At 37.2% G+C, this 17,736-nt stretch overlaps 1 protein-coding gene across 4 annotated transcripts in view; it reads right to left on the minus strand.

Moving 5' to 3' along the window:
• ppfia3 (PTPRF interacting protein alpha 3) overlaps positions 1–17,736 on the minus strand; it is a 75,360-nt gene that overhangs the window by 38,581 nt on the left and 19,043 nt on the right. For all 4 annotated transcript variants that reach the window (XM_049467975.1, XM_049467973.1, XM_049467974.1 and 1 more), the window contains exons 3-9: positions 14,122–14,223; positions 11,479–11,643; positions 10,601–10,675; positions 10,231–10,290; positions 9,995–10,123; positions 8,122–8,214; positions 2,593–2,645 (exon numbers count right to left, since the gene is read on the minus strand). In XM_049467975.1, the coding sequence (XP_049323932.1) occupies positions 2,593–2,645; positions 8,122–8,214; positions 9,995–10,123; positions 10,231–10,290; positions 10,601–10,675; positions 11,479–11,643; positions 14,122–14,223 (677 nt within the window). The remainder of the gene's footprint in view (positions 1–2,592; positions 2,646–8,121; positions 8,215–9,994; positions 10,124–10,230; positions 10,291–10,600; positions 10,676–11,478; positions 11,644–14,121; positions 14,224–17,736) is intronic.

Genomic DNA, 17,736 nt, shown 5'->3' on the forward strand with positions numbered 1-17,736 from the left:
TAAAATATTTTTATATTTGGAGCCCAATGTCTGCACTTAATAATATAAAGTTAGTTTAACTTTAATTTTGTAATGTTGTAATAGTTTTATGCTAGTATAATTAGTGTGGCACATTGTCTTAAAGCACCTTTGGGAGCCCAGAAGCAGGAAAAAAGCATTTTCTATAGTGGTGAACCGTTTATCGCAATAATTTCTTGGACAATATATCGTCCTAAAAATTTTGTTATTGTGACAGGCTTAATAGTTGCCATTAATAATATAAACTTTTAAGCCATTTTGTTCCTGGTAACCTTTATCTTTCTTCTAAATAGCATTGCAAACCCACAATTCCTTATACATGCAACTATTTTTGCAACTACAGTACCAGAGAAAGGTTTGGACACACCTTTTTATTACATTTTTTTCTTCATTTCTTTCTTTCATTAATTAATGTATTTTCTACATTGTAGATTAATATTAAAGACATCAAAATAATAAAGGGACACATATGGAATTATGTATTAAGTGAAAATTAGTTTATCCTCCACAATCCCCTGATCTAAACCTGATAAACTGAGATGGTGATTTGAGGTGATTTGGGATGAGCTGGAGCTTCACAGCATGAAGGAAAAGCAGCAACTATTGTTCAGCACCTCCAGGAACTCCTTCAAGAGGCTGAGAAAACTATTCCAGGTGACTCTCCCTCATGAAGACACTGAGATTAAAATACCAAGAGTGTGCAGATATGTCCTCAAAGATAAATGTGGTACTAAGAAGAATCTAAAGTATAAAACATATTGTGGTTTTAAGCATTTGTCCCTGTATATATTTAACATCGTCTTCAATATTAAATTTACAATGTAAAAAATCATAAAAAGAAAAAAAAACACATTAAATGAGAAGAGGTGTGTCCAAACTTTTAACTGGTACTGTATGTCTTTGACGATGAGAGTATCAAAGTCATAATCTTTAAAAAATGATAGATTATTGTTATATGAGTCATTCTATGAAACAGGTAACATTCTATGAAGCAAAAGAAATTATTAATTTCAATTCTACATTACTGTTCATTTCCAAGATATTATTTAAAATATAACCACATTTTTTCAGCGGGCCTTTTAATCAAGTGAGCCTTATGTATGAATTTTAGCAGTCAGGTTGTAAGGAGCAGTAAAGCCACTCTCCTGAAGTGCAGTGTTATACAGGAGTTCTAGTTTAATTCTTCAGCACCGGGGCTGGAGTAGCATTAGCATTAACAGCTAACCACTATTTAGCCTTTAGAGGTGGGTATTATCAGCCTGTAGCCTGCTGCTAACCCTGACTAGCACTGCTGGAGCAGCCTTAGCATTACCTGCTAACCGCACAAGCTCTTTTGCTGTTCAGAGGTGAGTCCTATCAGCCTGTAGCCTGTGAGTTTACCGTGTTAAAACAAGCTACGTGGGATGAACCACTAGCTAATATCGCCGTGGCTTACTGGAACACTCAGGGTTCCTCAGTGTAGCACTAGCAGTTAGCTGCTAATGCTTTAGCCGTAGTGCTGGAGAATTTCGGTAATCTAAGCTGACTGTAAATAAATGGAAGCACTTTACTCACCCAAATAAACATTTTTTAGGAGAGAAATCTGTGTAGATTAACATCCAGCACTTGTTTGACTTTAAAAGAAAGTCTTTTTCTTATTACAGTGTTGTTTACTTAGCTAAAGCTTTACTTTACTTAGTTAGCTACCACCCCCAACCCACTATCACCCAGCGGCAAGACCTGCTGAATTAGAAGCTCCTCAAGTGTCTCATAAAATGCGCCTTATAATCCGCTGCGCCTTGTGTATTAAAATAGACCAGAAAATAGACGTTTAGACAGTTTCAAAAACGGTAATTTGTTTCTTCTATTAAATTTTCTGTTGCTTTAAACAATGTCACAAAAAGAAAGGAACACTATTTGAGCCTTAGGAGCATGAAAACTTTGTTCTATGCTAAAATTATTTTTTCCTTTTTTTCACAGTGGTTTCACAGCCCCAGAGTGGAGCGACAGTCTAACTGCATGCTGGCCAAGAGAAAGGAAATCAAATCAAAGTTCAAATCCCATCAACACCACAATCCTACAAGGTCAGAATTCAACTTATATATAGTTAATGAAACTGATGTGCAGAAATAAAGAAAGGGAGTTAGGAGAACATTTTATAACCGAAGTTGAGTTAACTCAAAAAACGCTCTGTAACCAGATACTGCATAAAGCTGCATATAGGTGTTTTTATAGTGTCTGAAACTGAGGCTAAAACTGTCACTGCAAACAAAGTCATGAACCCACTCAGAGACAGCAGCTGTTCTACACACACTCTCAGAGAGACCTTTAAAACACACACTGTGTGGGTGCTGCCGTTGGGACCGGGTGAGACTACAGTGCTTCAAGTCTTTGCGCAATCTCTTCACTTGCTCATTCATCTGGACACTATTCACCTTTCAACCAGCTCTGACTAAACCCACCCGCATCTTTCCACAGGCGTGACACTGTGACTCACCACCTGGTCAGTGATGTGACCATTGTCTTCTTTCCAAAAACAACAAAAAGTGCATCAATCATGTCATAAAGACGCACGTGAGAGACTGACGCCTTTACCTGCGCTCTAGTGTAGTAATCCTCTCCTCCATGTCCTCTCTCTGACACAGAGCCTGCAGAGAGAGAGAGAGAAAGAGAGATGAGAAAGAGAAAGATGGGAGACGGAGACGAGTAGATGAAAAAAATAAATGAAATAAAAAATTTAAGAAAGGGCCAAAAAGTAAATTAAAGTATATAACACTGCAGCAAGCGTACAGACTGTACATTAGTTTTTGAATAAATAGAAGAGACCAGGGATGGTAGTAACAATTTCTGTGATATTTCTAGTAATATAATAATATTTGGTGTTCAAGCAATGCGAGGGAACAGTAAGCATTAATTTCATTAACCAGTGCATTTCCATACAACTTAATTGATTTTTGCTAAACACAAAGTGTTACAACCGTCTCGGTATCACCAGCCATGATTTCACCTCATGTAAATTAGCCTGACTTCTAGTTTGTCACTTGTTATTAATTTCTATTTTTATCTTTAAAAAACAGTGATTCTAATACTTGTTTGGATTCCTAGACATTTATTTTATGGACAGTATCCAAAAAATAAATCTGATAAAAAAGTTACATTTTGGCTCGGAGGGGTCCAGCAGCCACTATTATTTGGAGATTGCTGGTTCGAATCCCGTTTATGTAGTTTGCCATCAGCTACCGGAGCCCTGAGAGAGCACAACTGGCCTTGCTTTCTCCAGGTGGGTATATGGCGCTCTCTCCCCACATCACTCCAAAAGATGATGTCGGTCAGCAAAAGGCATCTGTGAGCTGATGTATTGGAACCGAGTTGCTGTGCTTTCCTCTGAGCATCAGCAACAGTTTGAAAAGAGAAAGGTGCCTGACTTTACATCTGTTGGAGGAGGCATGTGCTAGTCACCCTCCTGGTGTTGGGGTATCAATAGTGATTGGGGAGTCCTAATGCGTGGGTTGGGTAATTGGCCTTGTAAATTGAGGAGAAAAAAAATATTGAAGATAAAAATATTTTTTTTTACCTAATTTTTTCCTCAAAAAATACTTTTGGTTAAAACTTTTTCTGGAAGTTTTAAACGTGGCTCTTTTTTTTTTTAGCAAGAAGACTATCTAATCTATTCAAATCAAATTGCTCACCAAAACAAGTCATTCTCAGTACAACCAGCAATTGCTTTGATAACTGTCTGCTCATATCAAACAATATGACATAACATAAAATAAAAATAGACAATATAAAAATAAATAATAATCTGTCAAATAAACAGTGTTGTTAACATTAACGCATTGAACATAATGCAGTTTGAGCTCAAAGTTTAAAAGATTGAATTAAACAAACATATTATAGTATAACTAAGTCCCACAGCGATGATCTTACATGGAATCTTTTGTTTGATATTCAATGATATTTAAATGTTTCAGTGTTCAGAAGGAACAGATGTGATTAATCTCAGCAAACTGTGATATTTATTTGTTAATCAGCTCTAATATAAAATATTTAAAATTATCTAAGCAATAAGAAAGTTTTCACTATAGAAACTGCAAATCACAATAGAATTTATTAATGTAAATGTAAATACTGTTTTTCATTCTGAAAAAAGTTAAGTTGAGAGCTAAGTAAAGAAAAAATACTCCTAAATAAGCAAAGTTACATAGAATTTGACAACAAATATTCGATACTGCAGGTTTACCCTATACATTTGAATAGCTTCACCACGTGGAGTAATGAAAAAAAGTGATATACCAATATATTGTCCCACCCATAGTCCCCAGCCAGTGCCCCACTGGATGTGCTCCATCACCAGCTCACCTGATCTCATACATTTATTCTACTATTAGTGTTTTATTGAGTAAATCATTTTGGTTTTATTCTAATTTCAGGAGTGTCTAAACCTTTCTTAACTATATGTACCTCAGTATGTATAACTCTGACATCTACACACACACACACATACACACCGGGCAGCACTGATGTGGCTGAGTACATAACCACACACAGTAGCTGGGAATGCTAATGGCACGCTTTAGAGACTTTTGTTTACTTGAAACGTGGGTGACTAAAATCAGCTGTTGCACAACAGCCAGAAACAGCAGGACAGAACAGCAGAACAGAGGCGCTTACGTAACGGAGAGAGAGAAAGGGAGAGAGAGAGACAGAGAAAGAGGAGAACCTGTCAGGAAGAGATTCTGTTTTTATGCACCAAAGATGTTCAACATCAACACATTACCTATTAACTTCAGCTTCTACAAATGTTTTCTTTACTTTATTCCTTACTTTGTTCATTATTTTTTTGTTAAATGGATCCCTTGATACATAATACATTAAATTATTCATAATTAATTACACAAATGTAATAGAATGATGATTTACTGCCCCCAGTGGATTATCCATATACTGCATGCACAACAAAAATACATGTAGTTTTTTAATATTTAAAATGTTTGTTTTCCTAACCCCATTATGTAATAAATATGATATAAACATTTAAGACTTATCCTGTCATTTCATTTTTTTTATTAACTTAATTAACTTATTAAACTCATCGAAATGTTAAATAAACACTTCTGTTTTAAAGAATAAGAATTATTTGATGGCTCGGGCTTTAAAGGGTTACACAATTGAAATTAAATTATAATTATAATTAATGTTTCCTCATTTCTATCACTGCATTTGCTCTATTTATATATTTTTTTATTATTTTCATCTCTTGCTCATTTGTTTTATTGTATAAAAAGTGATGCACATAATCTATTACCAAATGTTTGTGGACACCCCTTCTAATAAATGCAACTACTGTAAGTTACACCTATTGCTGACACACATGTGCAAATGTACACAATACAAGGGTCGACTAGTCCCTCTAGAGTAGTAAAGCCAGTAGAATAGGACTATCTGGAGCAGATGAACATGAATCTGTTGGCACCAGTCCCCCCAATATTGAGCTGTGAAGAAATGGAACTGTGTTCTACGAAATTATCCATCCATCCATCCAGCCATCCATTCCTTTTGAGGGGCTGGGAATTAGACAATTACATAATTTTCTAACATTTTTAATGCTTTTGTCTGTAAATGCAATCAAATCCTCGCAGCAATCATGTAGAACGCATTTCCTGGACATTAAATACAGTTAATGCAACAAAAGCAAGAAAATCTTTTTTGTTTGTATTCTTCATTTTAGCAAAAACAGTTAATGAGCCGGTGTCCCAATATTTTAATGTCTAATTAATACTACATTAATGTTAAATTAATGTAAGTAAAGATTAACGTATTATTATTAAGAGTAAATTAAAGAAAACAGAAAGAGAAAGAGATATAGAGCACTGTAAGCTGTATAAGAAAGTAAAAGAAGAGGAGATGGAGAAGTAGGAGAAGCCTCCACATTCAGTATGTCAGAAATGTGCGAATGACGAGTGTGAAAATGCGCCCAAAGCGTTTCACATAAAGAAGATTCTTATCACAAAAGGAAAATTCCAGAACAGCTGCGCTGTGACATGAAGCGGCGGACGCTGCCAAGCTGCTGCACAAAGCATAACAAACCACCATCATTATAGAAAATTAGACACCTCTTACAGACAAATGACAGACAGCTATTTGTGTGATGCTTTGATGGAATCCACTGGAGCACAAACACACACACACACACACACACACACACACATCCAGATTAACAAATGTACAGTCTATTAGTCATACACTCACACACACATATCCAGATTAACCAATGTACAGTCTATTAGTCATAGACACACACACACACACACATACATGTTGTGTAGAAATGCTTGTGTGCAACATACAGCATCATTTTGGAGACAGTGCATACATTTTGGATTATTTCATTAATTATAATAACATTTAATAAACTGTGTGCAATTGGTTAATGGGGAATATCAACATGTTTTCTGAGTTTTGGTTACAATAAACAAACTTCAATTCTGAGTGGGTTTTGTGTAAAACACTGACTTCTTAATTGTCAGTAGAAGCAATTAGAAAGGACAGAAATGTAACCACGATGCGGATGCTGAGGAGCACAGTGCGGAGAGAAAATCAGATTTTTCCAAAGTCTATCACTTCAGACCTCCAAACTTTATGTGGCCTTCAGATTAGCCCAAAAACAGTATATCACAATCTGGACAGGATTAGTTTCTCACGGGGACGTCTGTGAAAAATATTTTACACTTCTACTCAGTGATAAAACTCTTGCATTCGGACTGCAATTGAAAAAACAGGAGGACCATTGAGTTTTTAGGTTTTCTCAGTCACATGACATCGCGCTGTCACGTGAGATCAAGTTTTGCACACGGAGCAGGATGCCAGCATCTAAATGCTCTAAAAGACACTCTTATTTCGGTTTGGGTCGAAGCCAAATTTCAGCAACAATTCGAAAGTACAAGTCCGTATGAAAACGCATTTGTGAGCTGTATCCATTTCCACTTGCTGTTGTTGTGTTTATGTGGATCTCCTTGGAAACGCATGCCCAAAGTGTAATTATGGTGTGCGGCAGTGGACAGATATTAGCTATTTTATTAAACACAAACTAAAATTACCAGATGACCACGGAGTTCATAGGAAAACAGCAGGTAATTCAGCCTGTAATAAAATTCCGCAGAGGACCCCCCATAAAAGAAAAAATTACCCCAGGACCCCCTGAGAAACAAATCATGTCCAGATAGGGCTATAGACAGCTTCATGGAAGGGGTTACTATGGCCGAGTAGCTTATTCTAAGCCTTAAATAACCAATTGCAAAAAGTCAGATCCAGTTGTGTAAATAACGTCGCCCCTAGCAGAGATGTATTCTCTGGAGTGATGAGTTACGCTTCATCAGGCAATCCGTTAGACTGTTGTAAGTCTGGTTAACACAACTGCCTGGAAAATCTTACTTATCAGACAGCACTGTGCCAAGTGTAAAGTTTGGAAGAAGGGGGATTATGATATATGGTTGTTGTTCAAAAGCTGGACTCAACCCCTTAGTTTTAGTGAAAGAAACTATTATTGCTTTAGCATATAATTTTTTTTTGTTCAGATTTTTCTCAACGAGTCCTGACCTCAACCAAATATAGACCCACCTATGGGGTGAATTAGAGCGGAGACTGTGAGCCAGGCCCTTTTGTCCAACATCAGTATCTGACCTCACAAATGCGCTTCATATTAAACTCAATGGATTAAAAAAGGGGTGTCACTCAAGTTCTTATATGTGCAAAAACTAAGACACATTTACCTGCTTTTGGCAGTATAGATAGTGTATGTTAAATCTGTTCCTGGTGAAGGGATACATGTAGGGCACTTCATAGAAAAAATAGTTCCCATAGAAAACATGCAGTATTTGTCAAGATCTTCCACTATTTTATCATCAGCAACATTCCATATCAAAATTATAAGACATTTGTAGGTTCACGGATAAGTTTGGACAAAAAAAACAAAGATCATTATCTTGTCATCATGGTGACTCTAAAATCTGAAAAAATCTGTTGGTGAGTTTTATTACAGTAAACCCCACTTTCATATCAAACTCTACTCCTGTATTTGAACTACTGAATTAATTAGAAGTTTTTTTTTAATCTTTTGTACTGTACCTCTTTAATCTCTCTCTGCAGTTTCTGATTGGCTTCTTCTGTTTTGGTCACTTCCCTCCTGGCAGAGGCCAGCTGCTCCTCGATCTCGCCGACCTGGGGGTTGGCAAACATACAGACATAAGATCAGCACCAGAGTATGTTTAGGCAAGAAGAATCCCTGTCAATTTAGTATCCCTGTCCAACAGTACACCTATTTTAAAGGATCCTGTAAATATTTAAGTTGGAAGTGGAAAATCACATCTCATCCTGAGATCAGGCAATTTATTTCTGTCCACTTTTGTGAACATAGGTCTGGGATCAGTCAAGCACCACTTATACTATTTGTTTGAATCCCACTGTGCTGTCAAAGAGGACATAGGAAGAGTTCATTTATTTAATTTATTACCATATTTTACATACTATAAAGCAAACCATATTATAAGGCGCACTGTCAACGAACATCAATGAACAAAAATATTAAGGAAAGGGTTGTCATCATGTTTACCTTCTAAATATCAGGTCTCGCTTTTGGGAGCAAAAAGTAAAAAAGACTGTAATTCTTAAAAAAAAAAAAAACATTTTCTTTCAAAGTTAAACGAGCGCTAGATGTTAATCTACAGATTTCTCTCCTGAAAACTGTTTATTTGGGTGAGTAAAGCACTTCTGTTTGTTAACTGTAAGCTTAGATATGCAATATTTTCAACGGCGTGGTTTGCCGCATTGCTAGCCACAATTAGCAACAGCGCTAGCTACAGTTAGCAGTATCGCTAGTCCCGGTTAGCAGCACTTAGCGCTAGTAAATGCATCACAACAGCACTACAATAAGAAACCTTGATTGTTCCGGTAAGCCAGGGCGCTATCAGCTAGCGGTTCGTCCCACATAGCTTGTTTTAACATGGTAAACAAGCAGACTACCTCACCTCTGAATGATAAAAGAGCTATCACTGCGATTAGCGGCTAATGCTAATACTACTCCAGGCTTGGTGCTGAAGAACTAAATTGAAACTCCTGTATAACGCTATACTTCAGCAGAGAAGCTTTACAGCTCCTTACAACCTGACTGGTAGAATTCATACATAAGGCGCATCAGAGGCAGACTGACGATTTTTGGGGAAAATTAAAGGATTTTAAGTGCGCCTTATAGTGCGAAAAATACGGTAGTAATCAACTTTGATGATAAAGCTTGCTGGAAGATAGTGAATCTCAATCATGTGTAGGACATACTACTAGTAATAACAGAAATAAGAGGCTATGTTAGATGCTTTGTTTCTTTAAAAATTCAAAAAGTGAAGGAAATACCAGGATGTTTGTGTCCTTACTGATTACAGATTACATTATCTGTATGGGTCTTGTTTTTGATTTAGGCTACACTTAATGTAAAAGTATGTCTGCAAAAATGTATTCATCTTTTTTTGTATATTTCTTCAATTGTAAACTATATCTGATAGTGATATATCTGCACAGAAAAGGAGCTTTTTGTAAAATTACAGAAAATGTTCAAATAAAATATGGTTTCCCTTTAAATTATTTTGTTAAAAACAGATAATTGTTGTATTTCACTGATACAGGATTTTCATACATTACACATTAAAAAAGGCTAATTCCTGTCATTTTAAGGTAATTTTTATTTTCAGAGAAATATTTTACTTTTTGCTGGGAAAAGTATGTAAAACCTATTTTTCTATGCATTTGAAGAAACAGTGTCTGACTGTAACGCTGCAATCAGCCACCAGAGGGAGCAAAGCCTGCTGTCTTTATTTCTATAGCAATCTTACAACTGCTTTCTCTTATTCTGATTGGCCAGCTGGATGGTTTTGTAATAAGCAAAATTCATCAGTGTTTAGTGTGCTACTTTCTTTCTTTCTCTCTCAGGTACAGGTATGCAAACACACACCTGTCTACACATTAGCGCCAGTCTCTCCTTCAGCTGTGACAGCTCAGCTCTTTGCCTCTCTATCTCTCCCTCTCTCTGTCTGTCCATCTCTCCATCATCCAGGAGGGAGGACGGGCCGTTGGGGAGACGCTACCAGAAGAAATAAGAAAAAAAGATCAATAAAATTTAATAAAAATTAATAGAAATAAGTCAGGAAAAGTTTAGAAGAATTCCATTTAGGGGATTGGGGGTCTTACCTCTTTTCCGTTGTCCATCCCTCGCTCTCTTCTTTTTATCTGATCCCGCAAAGAGACCACCTGTGAGAAGGATGAGGGGATAGCAGAGGGAGGGATAGCATAGATTTAGTGAGGAGTGGTGCCACTGTTCCTTATTGTAACGTCAAACGTCAAAAAGGGAGTCATGCAATCAGCTCATAGAAGCATATGACTCCAGACACCAAGTCACAGAAGGTCTTTATAGGAGCAGTCGAGGCAGTGGAAAAGAACATATTAGTTATTTCACTATGATGTTTTTACTGACGTGGTTTACCCTTCCAGAAAGAAATTAAATCATACATAGATGTTAACGTGCATTTAATATAGTCATTAGCAGTAAATTAATCATTACCTCATTGGATGAAGTCTCCAGCTCCTCCTCCAAGGCGGACACTCGCTCCAGAGCCACACGCAATCTCTCCCTCACCTACAGGAAGTAAGGAGAGATGAAAAAGACATTTAGCAGTTGTCTGTGCTTGGACTACTGATTATTGCAAAGCAGAAACAGCCCACAACACTTGTCGGGTGTTTCTGCTTTGCAATAGTCTGACCGAGTAATCTAGTCATCACAGTTTAGTTCTTGTCTTTTCAAACATTTGTCCTGCTTTTACACATCAACTTTAATAAATGACTGTTTTGGGGGCTCCAGGTGGTCCAGCAGACTAAGTGCTGCTACTATAATCAGGATATCACTGATTTGAATCCTTTTCATCTACTGGAGCCCTGAGGGAGCACTATTAGCCTTGCTCTCTCTGGGTGGGTTGTGCGCACTCTCTCCGCACATCACTTTAAAGGGTGATGTCAATCAGCACAAGGCGTCTGTGAGCTGATGTATCAGAACCGTGTTGCTGCGCTTTCCTCCGAGTGCGCTGTGATGCTACTTAGCTACTGCATCAGCAGCATTTGGGAAAAATTGGGTGGCTGACTTCACATGGATTCACCCTCCTGGTGTTGGAGCATCACTAGTGATAGGGGGAGTCCTAATGAGTGGGTTGGGTAATTGGCCGTGTAAATTGGGGAGGAAATGGGATAAAAGTTCTAAAAGAAAAAAAGAAATGACTGTTTCTTTTCCTGCATCATATCCACCCTCCACTGAAGCCAGATCATCAGATCATATTATTCACTTCATTTATGACCCATCAGTGTTTTTAAAGTTATGCAACAATAGGCATAACTCACAGACTGAATCAGCTATTAAACAAGCAAGATGCATCACCAAGTAACGCTCACCTTCTCATCCAGAGCTTTGTGGTGCTCGAACAGCGACTTCAGGGCCTTCAGCACCTCCACTTCACTGGACACCCCAGCCGGAGACTGAGCCTGACGCTTCACCACCGTCATCCTGAGAGAACGCTCGTGACGAGACACCAAACACTCCAAATGCTCCAGCAGCAGCTACACACAGAGAAAGATAGCGATACAAAGCAGCAAAGAGAGGCAAAGAAAATGAAGGCAGAGAACAAGAGGAACAGAGAGAGAGGATAAAGGAGAGAGATAATATGAATATGTCATGAACGTATCTATTAAAAGACTTTACATACACACATACATATACAACACAATAAAAGCTGAAAATCTGAACCAATAGTAATAATAATAATCTGAACCAATATTTAACATTTTTTAGATAATCAAAGTCAATATTTTTCCTTTTTTTTCAACTGATCACTTAACAATGCAGAGAATGAAACTGAATAAACTGGCCTCGGAGGCAGCAGAAAAAAGGCTTTGTATAAATAAAGATAACTAAAAAATAACTTAAAAAAAAATTATTTCTATTACTACTATTAAAGTATATAGCCATAAAACATTATTTTTGTGTGCATTTTATACAGTTTTCTTTGATGTGGTGTCACGCCTGGTGCAGAAGGCACTTCTTTCTCTCCTTTACTCAGCTCTACCTGCAATCTCCAGTCTCTGGACTACAGTACCCAGGATGCACCACACACTGACATCATTCGCGTTCACAAACACATGATGCTGCACATGGCACTACCCAGAAGCATATCACCTAATTATTTATTTCACCTGTTACACACACTATATATACCCATTTTCTATACCCACACACTTCACTTACTTCCTGCTGAGTGTTAATGGTTTATCCTTGTACAACAAATTTTCCCTGCCTTTCCTGTGTTAAATTTCTTGCGTTTAACCTTATTTTTGTATTTACAGACACAGATTTTGCTTGTCCTGCTGTGTATGACACTTGGACAGTATTAGGATTCTGGTATGTTTACTTTGTCCTACTACTGTTTACCGGTATTGACCTTGCTCATTTTGATTACCCCTTTATCTGATACTTTATTAAATAAAAAAAAGTATTTTTTAATTTACCTCTGCATGTTTCTGAGTTCTGCCTAGCCATGACGTGGGCTTTTTTGTCTTGCAATATCTGCAGTGCTGCCTGGTTAAGTTTTTAATTAACAAGTGATCATTGTTAAAATATATATATTATTAATTTTAATTAGTTAAATAGCATCTTTTTAAAAATTTTATCCTACTTTTCTCCCCAATTTAGCTATGCTGATAATCCCACCCACACTCTTTAGATGTACTTCCCCTATCACTAGTGATGCCCCAACACCAGAAGGTTGAGAACTAACACATGTCTTCTCTCATACATGTGAAGACAATCACCGCCTCTTTTCAAACTACTGCTGATGCAGCATTGCTGAGAAGCATCACAGCGGGCTCGGAGGAAAGCGCAGCGACTCGGTTTCGATACATCAGCTCACAGACATCCTGTGCTGATCAAAATCACCTTAGAAGTGATGTGGGGAGAGAGCACCATCTACCATCCCACAGGGAGCAAGACCAATTGTGCTCTCTCGAGGCTCCAGCAGCCGATGGCAAGCTACATGACTGGGATTTCAACCAGTGATCATAGTGGCATGACCTTAGTCCGCTGGACCACTAATAGGAACCTTTTTTTAATTAATTTTTCTTAAAGTTTTTAAGATGCTTTGTAATAATTAAGGCATTTTAATTATATACAGCTATAAACATACACATATCAAGCTATTCAAATGTGTCCAATAATTCCCTGTCCACCCTGTCACTTTTGGTATCTGTGGCAACACAACCTTCACACTGCTTTATTTTTAAGGAACTAAAGCAAAGGTGTGAAAAGAATTTACATTCATTACTCAGATAGAAGTATAGATACTAGGGTTTAAAAAAATACTTCTGTAGAAGGTAAAGTATCAACTTACGCTTTTTGCTTAAGTAAAAAACTAAAATTTGTTGTTTTCAAACAACTTAAAATAAAAAAAATAAAGTAATGTAAGGGGAAAAATGGCATCAAAGACAAAAGCTTAGGCCACTATCCCCCTCCCCAAAATATAATGTTATATTAAATGCACTAGGCTCCCTGTCTTAGCCGCATATCTGCCCATTGAAAATATATGCCTTTTTGTGCAATGGAAATATATTAAAGAAGCTTAGTTGGGACATTTTTTCAAGTTCTCTTGAGTCTCTGCCATGGATCATCTTCATACTAGGAATCATGAAACAAAATAGCACCTGAGACATGCCATTATTTGCTATATTCAGTGGCAAAACATTTTAAGTGTTAGCATTACAAAGTGCTACATGCTGTTTTGTTTGCATATTTAATACTGTCCCAATTTTTTCTAATTTGAGCTATAGTATTAATTTACACATTGTGTAGTGGTAATTTCTATTTGTCTCTTGTTTACCCATAATCCCTCAAAATACACATATCAGTTGACCCCCAGAAAAAAGCCATAATAGGATTGTACATCATGTACAGCATCATAAAGCAAGAAACAGCAGCAATCCACATTTAACTCCCCCTCACACACACGCACACACACGCACACAGAATATAGTAGTATATTTACTGACCCGTGTGTTGTTCCTCTCTGCCTTAAGCTCAGCGATCTCCTCCTCTCTCTCCAGCAGCTGCTCCCGACACACATTCAGCTCTTTGGTCAACACTGCAAACTCCTGCACACACACAAACAAACACACACACACACATTAATAATACATACCTATCAAACATCACAACACTAAAAACACCTACACAGCACAACAATACATATATATAATACATTGCATAGACACACAATCTACTTATCACAGGCAGACATCATTTCTTATATGTGAGCACTGCTTCAATTTATTGAGTTTAGGGGTTTCAGCCACGTCTGTTGGTGTATAGCTGCGCTTTGTGTCTCTATAGGCACACACAGGCAGTAGAAGTCTTGGTTCTGCTAGAGCTACCCTAGTCAACTGTAGGTGATACTGTATTATTGTGAAACGAGTGAAGACAACAACAGTCCACTTTTAATACTAATTTATAACATTGCTGATCGAATCATAAATGGCCACAGCAACTTAGCTGTTAGGCGTTGGGTCTAACATCCAGCGGATGTTAATGTTTGGGATAAATACTGTGAATCGGATCATAAACGGCAACAGGAACTTCTGTATTAATCACAAAGCAGCACACTGCCAAAACTCACACAGGGTTTACTGAGTTCTGTTGTGAAGAGAATCACTTCACTACAAAGTTCTAAACTGCCTTTAGAAGCAACATCGGCACAAGAACTGAACACCAGGAGCTTAATTGAATGGCTTTTTATGTCTAAACATCACTGGTTGACAAAGAACACAAACTATGTAGTTGAGATATAGTTGAGTTATCCCAGGTTAAATTGTACTCCAGTCCTACCTACAAAAGCATTTGCCTTAAAATGTACTGAGGTATCAAAAGTAAAACTACCATGATTTATTATACGGCTAATGAAATAATTTTAGTCAAAAAAAATTATAATCACAAAACAATAAAGCCAACCAGTTTCCATCAGGTAGAACCAATTTGCTGTAAATAACTTTTTGTGAACAAGTAAAGCTTAGTTGCAAGTTAGTACACTTTTTTATTGAAGAAGAGTAGAAGCTGATTCTGAAGACAAATAGAAAAGACTCCCTGTGTTACCCTTGATTTCAGAAGAAACATTGGATGAGCAGGTGTCCACAAACTTTTTGAGAAGAGGGGAAGAGAGAACATGCGTCTGGAGTGTGATTTTCAGAAGGATGTGATGTTCTGTCGGGCCTGCTGGCAGTTTCCAATGCAGACAGATAGACACAAGATCATTTTTTACTGGAGGAACTTGTTTAGTAACACAGAAGCACCAAAGCACTGCTACAGTTCAGAGAGGAAGGGTGGGCTGGATAATAACTTCAGTCTGGCTGAATGTATTGGGAATCTCTACAGGTTCTGTGGTCTGGTCTAACTGGTAGCAACAAGAACTGAGTGGTTTTTGGTACTAAACCATGACTAATAATGGTAAATACAATGTATGTGACAGTTCTGTATCTCTCAGCTTGCCAACAAATGCATGTAAACTGCTGTTCATAAGGGGACAATCAAAGAGTGATTAGTATTTACTGCAATAAAGTAAAAGTGAATTACACTTCCCAACTGAGGGGGCTAAAAAAAAAAATATATATATTTTCACATAATGCAGCTTATATTACATTACATTACATTTGGTAGACGCTTTTGTCCAAAGCGACTTACAATATATCTCTAAAATAATAATTTTACAGAGGAAGGACTAAAGAACAATATCTGAACTTTCAACAGATTGTATTCTAAATGGTTTTGGAACGAACATGTGTGTGTGCGCGTGTTTGCGTTTGTTGTGTTGGCTGTATTTGGGTATTCTGAATCCTCAATGCTTCAGTGAGCAGATCACTGGCTGGAGGGTTTTATACACACACAAACATACTCACAAACACACACACACCACGTTGTGTAAGCTGACATATGGCCCCATTTGCCACTTACTGTACTCCTCACGCCATAACTGGCTGAGTACACACCTGACACGTATTCACTCTGACGTAACACAACACATGCTACATGTGTGTGTGTGTGTGTGTGTGTGTATTTGTGTGTGTATGTGCGCACAACAGGCCAAAAAGTACAATAACGTGTATATAAACAGATACAGAGGAGAAAAAGATGAAGAGAAAAGGTGAGATAGAGAGCAGAAACAAGCAAGAAAGGGAATTAAAGACAAAATGCAGCAGAAAGAGATATAACAGAAATAAAAAGAATAAAATAGGGAGGAAAGATATGACAAAGTGTCAAAAAGCGAGAACAAATAAGACAAGTGAGAAAGGAAAAACAAAAGGGAAAATAGGAAAAGGGAAACAAAAAAAAGAAAGTCAGAGAAAAGTGAAAAGCGGGAGAGAAGAAAGAGTGAGAAAGAATAAAAATATAAGAAAGGAAAAGTAAAAAGTTAACAAGAGCGAGGGAAAAGGTATTGAAAATATAGAAATGAATAAAATGGATAGCATAGATGAGAACAAATAAAAAGTAAGAAAAGAGAGAAAACATGAAAAAGAAAAAAATAAGAGAAAAGAAGGAGAAAATAGGAGAGAGAAATTAGAATATGATCGAAGAACAAATGACAGAAGAGCTAAGGGAGAAAATGAGAGTTAAAAAAAGCGAAAAAAATAGCGATAGGAGAGGGAGGAAAAAAAGTAAACAAGCAAGAAAAATATAATAAAAAAGGGAAAAATAGGAAAAAGGAAAGAAAGATAAAGAAATTAGAAAAGAGAAAAAGGAAGGGATAGAAAAAAAGCTTAGGACAATAGTACAGATGGTAGCACAGTGGGTCTGTAGCACTTCGGCATTGTGGAAATAACTGAGAGAAACCTGGAACTACATTTAGCATCAAATTCACAGTTTTCTCTCTTACTTTAAATGTAGCTCCAAATAGGTAATAGAAAATTATAGCTCTTACAATTTTAGGAGCGTAATACACTCGTTGACAAATAAATGCACAAAGAAGTACTTGTTGGAATGAAACTTTACAGGATAGATGATGAATGAAATGATTAAAATATTAGAATGTGATAGGATAAGCTTACTGTGAGATAGAAGGCTTTAGTATCCCATTGGGTCACCTTTAGCCTGGCCACAAAATCAGTCAGTATTGCAGAAATCCAGGTTGCACTATTTTTTATCAGTGAGTGTAACTGTTTAGTACTCTCTAGTAGACTTGATGTGATTTCTGAGACTATATTTTTCACTGTTACCTACAACATAAACAAATGCGCAGACAAAATTCAGGATTTGAGATGCTAAAGTTTTTCTGCCTGTTCAGCCTGTTCTTTAATGGTAAGGACCTTACCGGACCACCACAGAGAAAAGTATTATTTGGGTCATGACGTGTTAATGTTATGCTGGTACAAGTGTTGGTACAGCAGTGTGTCTGATTTAAACACTTTGCTTACTCACTATCACCCAATTAGACACTCCTACCTAGCTGCTCCACCATGTAGATGTAAAGTCAGAGGTAAAGTTTGGCTTTTCTTCAAGCAGGTTTAGCAGGTCTTTAAGCATGACCAACCAATATAACTAAGCTGACTGCCCAGCATGACCATTAGTCAACCATGAACACACTGTATGTCCACCGGTATGACTAACTTGACCAAACTGGT

This window comes from Astyanax mexicanus, chromosome 19 (assembly GCF_023375975.1).
Source record: "Astyanax mexicanus isolate ESR-SI-001 chromosome 19, AstMex3_surface, whole genome shotgun sequence".
NCBI classification, from domain to species: Eukaryota; Metazoa; Chordata; class Actinopteri; order Characiformes; family Acestrorhamphidae; genus Astyanax; species Astyanax mexicanus.